The sequence below is a fragment of the Haliotis asinina genome, chromosome 11 (assembly GCF_037392515.1).
Source record: "Haliotis asinina isolate JCU_RB_2024 chromosome 11, JCU_Hal_asi_v2, whole genome shotgun sequence".
Taxonomy (NCBI): Eukaryota; Metazoa; Mollusca; class Gastropoda; order Lepetellida; family Haliotidae; genus Haliotis; species Haliotis asinina.
The window spans coordinates 32,882,292-32,898,860 of NC_090290.1; the positions used below are offsets into that span (position 1 = coordinate 32,882,292).

At 40.0% G+C, this 16,569-nt stretch overlaps 1 protein-coding gene across 1 annotated transcript; it reads right to left on the reverse strand.

Moving 5' to 3' along the window:
* Positions 1 to 1,792: 1,792 nt before the first annotated feature.
* On the reverse strand, positions 1,793 to 9,707 carry LOC137255869 (glycoprotein-N-acetylgalactosamine 3-beta-galactosyltransferase 1-like). The gene is made up of 3 exons (XM_067793448.1): positions 9,410 to 9,707; positions 3,577 to 4,241; positions 1,793 to 2,040 (listed from the first exon to the last, which is right to left on the reverse strand). Exons 1-3 carry the CDS (start codon positions 9,624 to 9,626, stop codon positions 1,888 to 1,890), a joined length of 1,035 nt encoding a protein of 344 aa, XP_067649549.1. The 5' UTR covers positions 9,627 to 9,707; the 3' UTR covers positions 1,793 to 1,887.
* Positions 9,708 to 16,569: the final 6,862 nt, after the last annotated feature.

A 16,569-nucleotide genomic window follows, 5' to 3' on the forward strand; every position in this document is an offset into this window, starting at 1 on the left:
AATGTATGGCTAGATTTGTCTAATTTTCCAACGACTGAAGGGATCGAGTGAATCCAGCTAGGATCCATGCCGGAAGCAAATGCGCTGTAAGTCACCTTGGTCCCTAGACCTGCCTGCTGTTGTTGGCAATATAGTATAATGTACGTCAACATATTATGTTATATATTATATATATTATTTATTATGATGTTGTACTGTCATTTATAGTTACAATATTTTATATTTAATTAAATGGTTTACTATCTTTTACAGACAGGTAAGTAAAATATCAAACCTCAGTTTTATTCAATTATACGTATACAATCTTCTCAGTGACGATATGACTGAAATACTGTGACTTTATGACTTTATGGCCTTACGTCACTCACCCACTATACAAATACTAAAACTCTAAGACCTAAAGCCGTTCCGACAGTATGAACCTGACATAATGTAACTGTTCCATCATTGCACGACACTAAAACAACGCCTGTTACAATGAGACACTCTGTGCATTACTCGTTCAAACTGTATGAACGCAGCGTGTGTTATATGTTTTATATATACGCGTTTACACACACACACACACACACACACACACACACACACACACACACGAAATAATCGCACAGTACTCAAAATTACAGATAAACAGCGCTGTTGGAGACGTTTCCAAGTGCATAGCAAGCCAATGTTTTCGTGTTAGGTCGATAGGTTGCAAACCTTTATATCAAGACTGTGTAGAAGGCTTGCCCGACCTTTTCAACAACCGTCATGTACGAGTTTTTTTATAATGATAGCTACGTCCCTGGTTATACTACGCTCTAAAACGTCGTTATATACGTTTCTGGGAGAGAAATCCGAGAATGAAATGTACCTCATTGAAAAAGTTTACCCGGACTTTATCATTTCATGTTCAGCTGTTCCATAATGTGGAATCTTTGTTGTGATTTGTCTGTTTCATTTTTATTTATAATCTGTCAATATATCGCACAGTTCCAACTCTGCTGCTCACATGCGCTTTGTTTTTCTCTCGATCGTTGGATGTCAATTTCAACGGCACATGATATTATCGATCTCAACTTCCTTGGGAGTATACAACCGTTGAAGCTTTTAGGCGCACCAAGTTATTGTGGTTTTCACAGCTGGGTGAACTGGGACACAGTACTCTGTACCCGCAACTAGGAGTTTGCACATATTCATGTGACCACCAACTGGTCTTCTACCGACGGATTCGTGGGTGCACAGGGTTGTGTACCCCAAACTCGCTGGAGGCCTTACGCCTTAGATGGCTCGCCCACCATGCACGGGCGATGCATCCGAAGTCATAAGATTTCACCAAACTTATATCTCAACTTCATTTCATCTTGCTTCGCAAACTCCTTCCTTCACATTTATACTTGCCCTTGGAACAGAATAATAGAATCCCGTCCTTGTCACAGTATTCATGAATGGGGAGATCAATGGACTAGACTTCCTGTCGTGTTTAATGTAAGGCATCGTATGTAAATTGCGCTATCAGTGGATTATCTCGTCCATGGTCGATTTGTGACAGCCGACAAAAGCCGACAAGTGAGTATTGTTTGGGCAGTATTCCAGCAATATCATGGACACCAGACCTTCACACATTGTACCCATGTGGAGAATCGAACCCGGGTCTTCGGTGTGACGAGCGGACGCTTTAACCATAAAGCTACCCCAACCGCCACGCAAAGGCTGGAATATTGTTGAGTACGGTAATAAACATCAGAGGGGAGGAGGATTCTCTTTGCACTGGGTCAGTTACATTGTGTGTTATAACAAGGCTCACTAGTGATAGTACATTCATCCGTTTATTTACACAAAACTTGTACATGAAATAATAATGTCCAAAAACATCCTTAAAATGCAAACAACACAACGTATTTTTTATGCTAACTGTCTGTGAATTTTATTAAGTGACTTCACTGGAAGGTGCGCGCCATACACCCCGGCGCGATAGAGGAAGTATTCCAGGGCCAGGATGACGCTGTCGGAGACCGGGCTGATGGTAATACTGACGTCACTTACTGACGTAATTCCCTGAACAAAAAAAAATATTTGAAAAATTAACTGTAGGAATGGTACACATGTAGTAGGTCTAGCAAAACAATAGGTTAAATGCGTTTTGATCAAATTTTGGCTGAACGCTGACACATAATTGTGGAACATATTTAACGTATGTTATATTTGTGATTACACTTTCTTAATAAAGTACCTCTAGTAAAGTAATTCTAGTACCTGTTAGAATCTAGTCCCATCCGGGATTCGGACACACACCCCCAGACACCAAATAGCATAAAGTCAGCCGCACAGCCCGCTCAGACACAGGGAAATCGTGCACCCAAGTTGAGAGGTGAACTCTTATCGACCCAACCCCACATTAAGGTGATCATAACCTACTGTATTGATATCGTTATAGTCATACAATGTGGGCATCATTCAACCAGAAAGGTCATACAGACATTCTGAAGAGGAAAACAATAAAAGGCTCTGGACTGTCTACAGAACTGACATACCAACATGATTACACAAATGAATATTAAATAAACACTTTTATGATACAGTCACAACTATTTGCCACTGGAAAGGGTAAATGGGCATTATTTTATGTAATGCTGTGTTTTTATGCAAAACGTGACTGAATCACTGTTTAACTGTTGACAGAATAATATCGAAATTCTGTTATATCACTCACACAGAAGGGCAGAAAAGGTTTTGAAAATATTAGGTTTTTCAGAAAATCAGAATTTAAAGGAGACAGAGATCGGCCACTAGGATGCGTTGGAAGGGAAAACTGACATGTTTCTGAGTGACACTTTTGTATGTGGATTCTGGAAGATTTCAAAGACACCAAACCGAGACTCACCCACCCTACAACTACATCTTCAGCACAAGCACTCATCTGAACACTTCAGAAACGCTATCAGTCTGCTGCTGATCAAAATTGGTGTTCATGTTAAACATCCTCTTCTAGAACCAATAGCACACTATGACTAATTCTACACCCAATCTTGATTCGATCCGATAAACTTTAATCTTCTATGCCTTACTATACCTATTTATTCCGTAGAGGGGTAAATGATTTTCTACAGTGGTGTGTATTTGGCAAAGCTAAAGTCTCCGGGCTTCAGAGCTTCAGCGTTGGATCATCATGCCTAAGACCAAGCTAGGACTGTGATTGCTCAATAGTGAGTGAGTTTGGTTTTACGCCAGGGAACACCAAGAGAGGGTTTCACACATTGTTGGGAATCGAACGCGTGTCTCCGGCATGGCGAACACACATTTTAACTATTAGGTTTTTGCATGTGTTGGATTTTAATTTTCAAACAATAAACGAGATTAGAAACAAACAACTGCGCGATGTAGGATGAATTAATGGTCTATAGTCATTTATCGCATGGGGTATCAAGATGACCCACTAGGTTGTGCACATGCATCCCATGCGTTGTGTTTAGGGGTGGTGGAAAAGAGAAATGGCTATCTTTTAAAAGTTTGTTGACGCTTAAAGTTCCTATCAAAGTTCAGGTTCTCTTACTTTTTTAGAGGAGCACATAAATGAGCACGCCACGACATTACCTGCTTCGTCATGTTGTTGTGCACGTCCATCTCAGAGAACCATGCAGGGTATTCTTGTACAGACACCGACTCTACAGACACACCATGGAACCTGCTTCTGTCCAGGGCGTCCCGAGAGTCGCCCAGGATGATGCCAAGATCACGGAAGCAGTCCGCGACTACAACGCATTCGGAAGTAGCGCTTCCGTTACATCTTGACTTCGACGGACTAGACGTCCCGAATTTGGAAATGGCTTTTCTGCTGATGACATAACCCGCGCTCCCAAGAGGGAAGACGACATTCCCTTCTCTCAGAACCTGGCCAAAATAAACAGGTTTGTTGTAATTTTCGTCCTTGAGGAAATAGCGAAGGTTTTCAAGAACGACAAACGTCATGGGATGGACTCGGATAAACCAGTGGGCTTCCTCTAAATGATGTTTGTATATGTAGTTTAAGGCCTGCAGAGAGGCATATGAGTCGTCCTCCACTGGATGCCGAGAGGTAGGGATCTTGAGAACCACTGTCTCGTTATCTGTGGCTTTGGTGCTGAAGAGAAGAAGACGGTCACATCTACGGCCCCACGTCTGCTCGTACACTGATCTCTGGGCGGCAACTTTGTCCTCAGCAATGACAACAAAACAGAGAATCTTCACTCGTCGAAGATCGTCTGCTACATCTGTGTACCCTGAAAATATGGAATGAGTGGGATTTGAGCATAGCATGGAGATACGTCACGGAGGGGCACATAATGACGCGAGTGGATTATTAAATACCCTGAGTTGGTAAATATCCTGGGGTGATAAATATCCGGGGTTGGTAAATATTCAGGGTAGTAAATATTCTGAGACGTTAAATATACGGTAAATATCCTGGGACAGTAAATATCCTGGGGTGGTAAATATTCTAAGACGGTACATATTCTGAGACGGTAATTATTCGGTAAATATCCTGGGGTGGTAAATATTCTGAGACCGCCCCCTCTACACGCAGTCCAGACAGCGAATGGGACTTCTCCCAGGAAACACTGCCTAGTCGAACCCACTAGTAATAATATTATTATTATGTTTTACAGATTAGAACTGAAATGCAGCAGAGAGGGTTCGGGTGATCCTGGCACAGTCAGGCCGGTAAGGCTCATCATCAGCTCAGGGCCCTTGCCCCCTCTACATGCAGCCCAGACAGAAAATGGGACTTCTCCCAGGAAACACTGCCTAGTCGAACCCACCAAGAGCTTTCCGGAGAATATGGAGGTTCCCCAACACTGCAGCCTTCGGGGTCAAAGCCACAGGCATGGCGGGGACGATAGTAAAAGCAACGAGCCATGCCATCATGTCTTTTAAGGTATGCTGTTTGTGCCAAGGAAGGGCATCCACTGGCAAGGTGTTGGACAGTCTCTTTGAATTCATTGCAAAGACGACATTTCATGTTCACATTTTGATTAAGAATCACATTTTGACGATTGCGAGTGTCATTATTATGATTATTATTATTGTGGAACATAGTGTGTAACATTCGCTTTTTATACATAGAAATGTAAACAAAACATAGTTTCCAGTCATGACATATTAGGGAGAGTATTATAATATAAGACAACACTCACACTCTTTTTAATAAATTTAAAGTTGGTTAGTGGTATCGTTAATCATGTCTACTTTTAGTATTATGTTTCATGCCATACAATGTATGGCTGCTGCAGGCCTTTTAACGACCACTGACTACAGTGTAGCGGTAACCATCCAACGGCGTCAGCTGGTGCGTATCTCTCGCAACCTCAGCCTTGTGCAGTTGACGCTTGCACCTGATCTAGTGTTCCTGCATGGACGGGTCAGGGTGTTACATTAGTAAAGTGAATAAATACAAATATATGTCATATAATGTTAAATTGTCCATAATGTGACATTACTTTGAACAAAGAACATTCTAATAATATTCAAAGACGACACAGCGTAAATTTAGCATTTGTATTAGCTACAAGCGCTGACAGGGAATCCCAACAAGTGAACATACATGGGGTACTGAGAAATATTCAGACATAGAATCCCAACAAGTGGACAGACATGGGGTACGGAGAAATATTCAGACCCGGAATCCCAACAAGTGAACAGATATGGGATATGGAGAAATATTCAGACACGGAATCCCCATATATAACCCACATAACAGTTGACGTCAAGGTGTTGCTGAAGAATTATACTCACAACCTTGAAAATATGTCTATGATCATTCGATTAAAATGTGTATAAATATCGCATGTACCATAGTGTGAGTAGCGTCCGGGTTTTTGAAACCGTGATGAATGAGTGGCGTGTGGTTTATTGGTGCGTGGAACGGTGACACTGACTCTGAGAATCATACACAATCAGCTGGTGTAAATGTATGCTAGGGCAGTTCGTTATGTCACAGAAACATGTCTACAAACGCATGGTTCGTTTTAACAAAACTGTTTGTGTGTGACTAGTCAATAGAATGTGCAGGTAACTGTAGCCCTCAGGAGTGGACAAGCTTGAGTAACGTGCGTTGCAGTAAGCCAGTACAGAGTTTGACACAAGAATGCCAGTAAATGAAGGTATGACGACAGCGTCTAGTTGTGGAGGTGAACTACTTTCCAAAAGTCCCGACAAAAACCGGAACTATCTTGTTACATGTACGATTTTGTTTGTTGTTTAGTGCCGCAATATTCTACTTATATGACTGTGGTCTGTAAAATGGGGAAGTGGGCTTAGTTTTACGCAGCTTTTAGCAATAGTCCAGCAATATCAAGGCAGGGGACACCAGAAATGGGCTTCACACATTGGGAATCATACCCGGTCGTTTCAATCACGAGTTGAACAATTGGGCTTCCCCACCGCCCCGAAATTATCGAGTCTGAACAAGACAATCTAGTGCTCATTTGAATAATTATTGAAGTACGGTATTGGGATACGATGGTATGAACAACCAAGTCGAGCCTAACCACCCGATCCCGTCGTAAGAAACGACTAACGAGATCGGGTGGCATCCCAACTGCGTGGAGTGATGTTCATGCTGTTGATCTTTGGGTTGTCTAATTCAGACTCAATTATTTGCAAACCGCTATATAGCTACTACATTGCTGAGTATGGCGTAAAACTAAACTCAGCCACGTGTGTTTTGGTCGCTTAGTCCAGTTTCTGCATTAGGAGATATAGATATAGCCTCACCCCGGGAGGAGAACAATATTTTAACTACCATTTATCAGAAAACCTTGTTTTGAAAATTGTACTATCTCGGTTCAGTGGCGAACTCGTAGTTACTCTGAAATAACCGAACAATCCAAACAGTTTAATTTCGTTTGTCATGGTTCAAACCCTTCAAATAAAAATCTTCTGCCGTTCTGCAGGATTGATGTGTATATCAATAATGCCTGACACCATATTTTATCTGCTGACATAACGATAAATAGAGGCCGGACATTCAGTTGGTGATTCCGGAACGTCAGTTCTTCTTAACAAGTGGTAATACACTCTCGAAACCGGTTGTCTCCCTTGTGAACATACAGGTTATGACGCATTGCGTCTAACGTTTTTGGGTTTGTGGCACCTCAAGCTGTGACACGACTGTCGATATAGTCCTATGGCAGCCGCCACTGGTCAATACGTCCGTCCTGTTGTCGAGAGGCGGAATTGTTGAGCTGTGATGTATGGCTAAGAGCAAGCTCAGGATTTACGCCCACTGATAAATTATGGACAAACCCTTTTCAGGCTTGTTTGTCCATGTCTCATGTAGCTATTTTGACGTAGGTGAACTATTTCTGTCTTACGTTGCACGTTTAATGCGCATTAATATATTCGGTGGTTTTTCGTGTGATCAATTTTTGAAAAGTTTACATCTATGGGGGAAATATTATAATAACGTGCCTGTACTGTCATCTTTCAGCATTTTCATCACTGCCATCACGTTCAACATTGCCATCACTGTCATCTGTTTCAATGCTGTCATCACTTTAATCATTATCATCACTGTCATCACTTTAATCATTGTCATCGCTTTCAACAGTGTCATCACAGTCGTCTGTACCATCACTGTCATCTGGTTCATCACTATCATACTGTCATTATTTCTATTACTGTCATCACTGTCAAGGCACTTCACAGAAATAGTCCAAGCACATTTTTTAATTTTTTGGGGGGCATGGCAAAGTGTTTAAGCAGTATATGATCATTCGTTGGAATTATTTTTGTTCCGAAACGTATAATTTAAGCTTGTGTAGGTGACATGTGTATATTTTACCCTATCGCGTGTATTGTAACATTTGAAGATTTTCTAAGAATGAAAATGACGAACATAGTCCTACCCGTTCAGCAACCTTATTTGTTGAAGGTCTAGTGCCTAGTGTCATTAATCATACTCTATACGCGGGATTGGTTTGTGTGGTATAAGGTCGCATATTTCGTAAACATATTTTTCCGGCTACCTGATTGGTCCAGAGGTGGTCACGTGACTGTGGACAGAAAAACATGTTGACTCCAACACAGCTCCGTCCAAAGGTCATATTGAGTTACTATGACGTCAGCTATGGCGTCATTCTACTTTTTGCATGTCACTGTATCATTGACGTAACGTTATTGATTTGTAGTGAAAATAAAATTACTGTTCTTGACTAAATGGACATGTTTTAGTTTCTAGAAGCTTTATTTCGACAATTACATTATAAGATAATTATAGACTGGTGAATCCGGTCAATATTGCTTTTCGCGGGTCCATAAAAACAGGTATTGACCTCATCACCCGTCTATAATGGTATAATACTCGGCCATGGTCAGTGTGTTATGAGGGTGTATGCTCGGGATTGTTTAGTGTGGTATAAGGGTGTATGCACGGGATTGTTTTTTTTTTTTTTTGGGGGGGGGGGGGGGGTTGGGTTTTGGGGTTTTTTTTGTGGTATAAGGGTGTATGCACCGGATTGTTCATTGTCGTATGAGGGAGTATACTCGGGATGACTGCCTGCCTGTCTGCAAGAGACAATATGCAATATACAGCTTCAATCATTGACCACATACAATTGGAACTGAACACCTATCAGGCTATACGACATAAACAAAATAAATTGATGTATGACTCGTGCACCTGTCTCTGAGGGTCCTGTCTCTCCCACATTATGTAATTAGGCAGGTGTGAAACGTGTACACATGACATGTTTTTATGTCTGTAGGTTGCAAACAAATTACATCCATTTTTCTCGGATGACTGGATCTGATGGAAACTGGTGCAAACTCATGTCAGTTTCAACAGGGAGACTATATAAACTATATAAAAAAAAACTCCCCGAAAAGCCGCTGAACGTATGTCTCGGGTCGTTACGTAACCAGTGTAGCCTTGGTTCGGTCTCCCGAGGGTTTCGTTTCGAGGGAAGTAAGCCCAAGCACAAAATATTGCACTTTTGAATCGCGATTGTACCCTCAGAATTTTGTTTACATGTATTTGGTATTTTTACAAGCGGCAATGTATATTATATATCATGAATAAGTGATAATTGTGTTTTAATTCTGTTTGTTTTGGTTTTTTGGGGTTTTTGTTTTTGTTTTTTGTTTTTTTGTTGCATGTGACCTTTAAGAAAAAACGATTTCATTACTTTACAGTTGGAAGTACCGCGAAGGCTACGTTCACTGAACCGAGAAGCGTCACGATTATAACCACTTCCGGCCATGAACCTATAAAATTGACTCCAGCTCCAGTGTACGTTAAGTAAACGTATACTGTCGTCACATGCTAGAAAGAAACAATACGTTGCAATAAACATTTATTTACTGAAGTAGTGAACGGTTTGGGAAAGTAAATAATTGGTGTTGTACCCCAAGATGCATGCATGCATGTTGGTATTAGTCTAGCACTCACCTCTGTTGTATCTGTTGTCAGCAATAAACTGTTCTCTTCGCTGCCGCCATTTTGTGTCAATTGTCCGCTGGCCCGACGTTGGGGACGTGAGCCCCTGAGGAAATGGATCTTGGCCCACAGAGATATTTAGGAGGAGTTGACTAACTAGAGCACCTAAAGAAAACCCAACAGCAATATAACCCGTCGTTAGAACGTGGAGCTGTCGCGATCTTGGCATGGTTACACTGTGGTTGTGGGCCGGACATTACACATATGCACGAAAGCAAGCAAGCCTGCCACAGATGGTGGTTTGGCAATCGGGGCAGAACATTAGATTGATCATAAATATACTAAACTCAAACACAATGTTTAAAGAGTGTTGTTTATCATGATTGGTAACGGCGTTATTGGGTTACACATATAAAAAAAAATTATATAAGAATGTTTGCTTCTAGAATTTCATGTGTGATGCAGACATTTAGTCATGTTATGACTTCCTGGAAACGTGGATTTTAAGTGTCCATGATCACTTGATAGTTCTTCCTTTAGCGTAGGAATTGTTACTTCAAGGTTCGCGTTAAAAGGGAATTGATGATTTCCTGGAAATATTCAATGGAAGTGACAGCCGTCGCCAGGTCGTGTTGGACGTCACTTATTGAGAAGTATCGCCTCGGCATTGAATTGTGACTTGCATGGTCTTTCTAGACCCTTTAGTATGTGCATTACAACTATAACTTACAGTCTATTTCTTTACGAGTCTCGTAAATTATTTGTGTTTTTTTTTCCTGTCTATGTGACCATCCGAATTCAATAAAAGATCAGTGAGAGAATTTACCGAATGTCAACTTCTTTAACGTACGCAGGGGAAAACGAAAAACTCTTCCGACTCACGGCATCAAATGTGAACTCACTTTCAGGAAAAGTAGAATTTGCGAAATCGTACTGAAACTTCCTGAATTTTCCAATCACACACAGACACACGGACACACACGGTTTCAGTTCTACTGGAAATGACAATTCAAATATGACAGGACGGGATGACGTGCACAGCCAGTCAAAGGGAGATAATGCAAGAAAATTAAGAATGAAACATATATGTTTTGTTATTGAAAGGGCACGGTAGTTACGTGATATTATGCAGCACGTAGGAATTTGTAGCTGTACCATATTACGGATGCTGTAACAATTTAATATCAATGAAGTTCTTGTAAATTATCGGTATTACATCCACAAAATGAATTGTGTCTGAATTTGGTGACTATGAAAAACTTACCTTTGCGTGGTTTTATTCAATAAACTATAAATTAACATTTTAAATCTTGTACGAAACACCCAACGTTACATGTTACTGCATAGACGAGGATTGAATAAACAGATATATGCAATGTTTTCAATTGCATAAAAAATAATAAAAATATCTTTCCCTTCTTTCGCCTGTTATTTTTGTTTGGAAGTTAAAATACAATCTCGATCTATTTAAGGGAGTATTACTTCAAGAGATAAGTGGAGGTTTTTACAGATGTTTAACAAAGTACCGTAACCGCATCATCAGCTGATGATGACAGGATGTTGTAACTACTCTCCATTTAACATTAATGAATTTATTGTAATTTATCGGTATTACATCCACACAATGAACAGTTACTGTATCTGAGCTTGATAGCTACTAAAACATACGTTTACATGGTTTCATTCATTAAAATATACATTAACATTTTAAATTTCACACAAGAAATCCAACACATCGAAAATCTATAAATGTCAGTGGGTATATTAGACACCTAACTCTGTACTGCTTCTAGAGATAAGTGGAAACCTTTACAAATGTTTAATAAAGTATCGTGAACTCATCACCAAACTGCAGTCTGTGGGCTGCAATAAAGAATTCAATATCTGCATCGGATGCCTTTAAAATCAATAATTGGATATCACTCCTGATTTTCAGTTGTCACAAATTCATATATGACCTTCGAATTTGTGATCAATTATTCATATCTTTGCGAGTACAAATATTGTCACAAGAGACTGTTCACTCGACTGTGCTATGCTTTCTTAGAGGCTTGTCAATATCGAGGCAATATGTTACCTTTGCTAGCTACTAGATAGTATTTCATACCATGAAATGGAATTTTGATATGTACATCGATGTAGGTCGATGCTGTTCTTTTTCAAGCCTGATGATTTTAATGTTCTGAGTCAACGCTCCAGGGACAACGGTAGTATTCCTTGAATCTATTCCACATATCAATAATTCATTCATATGAGAAATGGAGTGAATTATGTATAACATTGAGTGGTTGAGATACCACACGTTTGCAGCGATTTCATGAGCAACTAAAACCCGAATCTATAATTATTATTTCCATACTAAATAGTTTCAAAGACAGCTTCCTCAAGATTCACTGCTTAGTGTCATTTAATGTTTCTTTGGACAATGTACTACAACTTCCTGAAGAGTAGGACTCATATTCCAATAACAATAAAACCTTCCTTGTGTCACCTTGCCCTTGACATGTACCCAAGTTTCAGGCAGTATATGTCAATGATGTAATAGTAAAAGTGATGAGGATGAGGACCAATATTGTTTTCAAGATTTAAGATATTTGGTATCAGCTGGTAGAAAGGCCATATGAACCAAAGAACAAATTATATATATATGAGTTGCTTTCTTTTTATTTACACATTCAAATACACGTACATTGTTTAAGAAATTAAGCAAGATTTTACAGATGATATATATTATTTGATTGACACAAGATTACCGCTAGTACAATTTGGAATGAAACGCTCTTTCTCTTAGTTACAAAATATACACAATCATACAACACAGGCTTTTCATTCAGCATTACATTACAGTGTTCACAAATATAGGGATTACAACTAAGATGTTTTTCCTTATTCAGGCATATAAGTTAATACACGTCTATGCTCACGGGAACTATTTTTTTAGAAATATTTTTCACAGCTAAGTAAAGACATATGAGAACTATAAAATATGAGAGCAGAACTCTGAGGAGAATCATGCTATTTCTGATACGCATATGTCTTAACACATCGACTACAGATGATTTAAGAGGACTTTTAAGATGACTTCACAAAATGATCAGGATCTTCTGGATCTTCTGGATCTCTGTAAATTCTCTGTTTTTTTCCAGTGTTTCCAGAGAAACCAGTTACCGTAATCAGGGAGACTATAGAGAGATGGAGAGGAAACTCCTCGAAAAGCCCCTGGACGTATCCCGAGGGTCGTTACGTAACCAGTGTCGGTATGTTATAGCTCACTGACTTCCATTCTCTATTCACCGCGAAGATAGACTAAATTGTGCCGATAAAAACTTCTTTCACATATTCATTTAAAGTTTAGAAGGGAAACACGCCTTTAGTTGAAAGGTATTTGTATAAGTACTAGTGATAGGTTTATGGCTTTAAAAACTTATTGCAGATTATCCTTGCCGTAATGTTGTGCGATGAATTAGTTCGGCTTATTACCATATCCATCTTCTCCATGTCAGCCATTTTGTATCATTTCCACTGTCATTATGTGAACATATGCATGGGTGTGCTGTATGGTTTAGATGTATGATGCATGGTACAACTGTGTTATACGGCAGTTTATAATATACCTATGAATAACATGGAACATTTTGCACAGCCGTATTGCCCCGCTTCTAAACTGGTACGGAATGAATACGGTTCGATTCCTCGTATGGGTACAATGTGTGAAGCCCATTTCTGGTGTCCTCTGCCGTCGTATTGCTGAAAAAGGCCTGAAAGCGGCGTAAAACCATACTCGCTCTCTCATTCTAACCACCGCTCGCCTTGATGCTTGAGGTGATAGTTGGTAGACCTGTCTGCATGTAAAGCACACATAATTACATAGGGAAAGAAAGGACATGGTAGTGAGTTTTGCATACTCTCTGGGAAACACGGGGACTGTCTTTAAACGCAGTAGGAGTTTGGGATTATAGCACTATAACCATCATGCCGAGATACATACGTTCACCTAAGCAATAAGTGACTTTTACATGATAAATTCAGCTTCCTACGAAACCTTTCATTCACAACTACCAATCCAATCATGCTTTCATTTTCACTCACACACACGCACGCACGCTGAACTTTCATAATGTCAGTGGGAAGCTGGAAAGCATTACATTGAAAAACTAAAGAGTATGGGATCAAAATGAAATATCCTGTTCACCCTTGATGAAATACATCAACTTACTGAACCCTTAACCCGGGTACATACAATTAATGTGACACTGTCCCTGGCCAAGTGCTACGAAAGTCTATATCCGGTTACAGAACATGGTTTACCCCACTGTTGAAACAGTGGTCCACGTGTTCACAGACCACCTACATGGCCATGAACCGCAGGTTCTAATGGACGGTGATAATGCCGGGTGTATCATAGCACCTGATTTAGATGTTAACCCTACATTTGGCCTGGGACTAAATAACAAGTAAAGATAAAAGCAACTTGAGAGAACAAATCTAAAGCTCTGCTCCTGCAATCTTTGAAAGATGAAATGGGGGTTAACGTTGCACTTATGAATATTTCGACATGTAAAGGTCCGGGGTAGAATAGGCCTTCAGCAACCCATGCTTGCCATAAAAGGCGATGTCGTAAGAGGCGACTAACGGGGTCGCGTGGTCAGGCTCGCTGACTTAGTTGACACATGTCATCGGTTCACATTTGCGCAGATCGATGCTCATTCTGTTGATCACTCGACTGTCTGGTCCAGATTCGATTATTTACAGCCCATACCATAAAACTGGATTATTGCTCAGTGCGGCGTGAAACTAAACTCACTCACTATGAATATTTAGCTCATATCACAAAGTGCATGAGTGTATGTGTGGCAGCTTGTAGTAGCCCAGCGGTTCTTGCACTAGAGTTAGTAAAAACACACAAAATGAAATGGATTATGTTGTTTCATATGGCTCCATTGAAGTAAAACACGAAGTTCTGAATAATGTTTTGTCAGCAAAATGTTTTGAATAGAATTGGTCTTCAGTAACCCATGCTTGTCTCAAGAGGCGACTAACGGGGTCGGGTGGTCAGGCTCACTGACTTGGTTGACACATCGTCTCCCAGATAAATACTCACGACGTTGATCACTGGTCCCCATGTGGCAGAATTCAAATTATTGAATCATATGAAGCCATTTCCTCCGAACTTCAAGCTGTTTATGAAATCAATAATAGACAGAACTATTGTATTTAGTGTTTTAGTGTTTCTAATCAATATGTCCTGCATTGTAATCATTCATTATTCCTTTACAACATTATTGTACACTAAGGGGTGGGGGGAGCAGGTTGTCACGACTGGCGTCTATTACCGACAATTCTACAATCAAACTGGGTAGAGTATAATAAGGGTGTATTATGGAGCGCCACTCTCAAGTGCAATGCTTGAGTCGGAGACGTTTTGAACAATACCTACAGTTACACGAGTGAAAATGGTTAATAGAATAGCTCCACTGTTTACGACAGAAGTTGTTATCGATCCTTTAAAGTTGTTATCGATCTAAAATAGCTGACTTTCAAACACACGTGTAACGTATACATCAAAGGTTTTACTGTGGTACCATTACAACCCCACTGGTGTAAGGGAGATAACTCGTGTGTAGAAGGCCTCTCTGTGTGTTGTGTGCGTGTGTGGGGGGCGGAGGGGGGTCCTTTTTGGAAAGGAGGGGAGGTGTAAGCCACAGTGTAATTGAATAGAGGCAAATATTTTTACTGTTGCACATGTTCAACCGTGGATCTGATTACCTACATTGGAGTATTGCCATCGTATGCACGATTTGAACGCCTCCGCGTATGTTTACATATACACGTATATCACACTCCATACGCGGTCAGAAAAGATGGCCGAAAGCATAAACAAACATCAGCTTTGTTTGAGTGCATTGACATAGCAGTACACCATTCCCCAACATTGCAATGGTAAAAGAAATAATGCGTGTGTCTTTATTGACTTCCCATCTATTCGACTCGTCAAGATTAATACGAATCGGTCATAGACAGACTGTATCGTTAGGGGCACTGGTGCGGAGCGAATAATGTTTCTCGCCAACGGTCTAATTACGAAACCAAGCTGCAAATTGGTCAGCACTCGCTCCCTCGACCGTGACGGACAAAGGGACTGGGCTCCTGTCCACATTAGCAGAATTTCTTCACCCTAAAAAGTGAGGAGGCCGGATGCTCATCACATGACGTTATTTAAAAATATCCATGGTATTCCTTGTCTGATCGTAACAAAATATCCCAGCAGTGTAGTTTGTTTTCGGATGCTTGGATAGTGTAGTGACTGATCCAATGTGATCCTATTTCGGTGTTTTTAACCTCGATATTTAATCATGTTATGTGAAAATATGATGTCTACAGGCACGTAGCAAGCCATTTGTTTCAGTCCAAAAGATTGCAAGCTTTACTTTTAGATAGTTTTGATGTGGTTTTTTTTTTGTTGGTTCAGCTGTGATAGTAAATATCATACGTAAATTTTGGTAGCTGTGGTAGCTACCCCGGTTTATTATTTATGATAATAAAAACACACAGTTAATTTATATGAATTCGTAAACTAAAAACGATGACTTTACCTTTGGTAGAGAAATCTGAAAATTGTCTTACGTAAAAAAACAAAAATTACTCGACAAAGGTTCCTATTTGGCACTTCTCCTGTCTAGAGTAAATACTCAACATTATAAATTAAGGTCTGTCGTGGCAAATGTATTGTATGTTATGTAATATGTGCATGTAAGTGATGTAAGAGGGTTCATCTGCTGACTTACAAAAACAAACATCAATCAAAGGATTAACCGGTAACACACTGATTGATTAATTACTTTTATCTTCCACAGCGGATTTGTCAAAAGGCAGTGTGTGCATATGTACAAATCTATACTGACTACAACCTGTCGTAAAGTGCAAGTGTAAAAACAACATCCTCCCTTCAAACAATTAACCACCATTGCGTTGATTGCTCATTATTGGTTAACTACTTAGAATGGCAGACATCATACAATTAGTTGCCAGGTGTGATATCTTGGGTGACCAATGAGAGGTTTATCAGGTTTTCACCAATGTGTTACTTTTTCGAAAATAAGACACACGACACAGAGCAGGATTATTTACCAGCTACAGATGAATGGAATATCTTTCTTTTATGTGGATATTGA

What these genes read in the sequence shown, in the direction of transcription:
- LOC137255869 (XM_067793448.1), bottom strand. Translation starts at nt 9,626, where the DNA reads ATGCCAAGATCGCGACAGCTCCACGTTCTAACGACGGGTTATATTGCT. An exon ending in TGACAACAGATACAACAGAG is followed by an intron (nt 4,242 to 9,409) that starts GTGAGTGCTAGA and finishes CCATATTTTCAG; the next exon opens with GGTACACAGATGTAGCAGAC. An exon ending in ACAACAACATGACGAAGCAG is followed by an intron (nt 2,041 to 3,576) that starts GTAATGTCGTGG and finishes TTTTTTGTTCAG; the next exon opens with GGAATTACGTCAGTAAGTGA.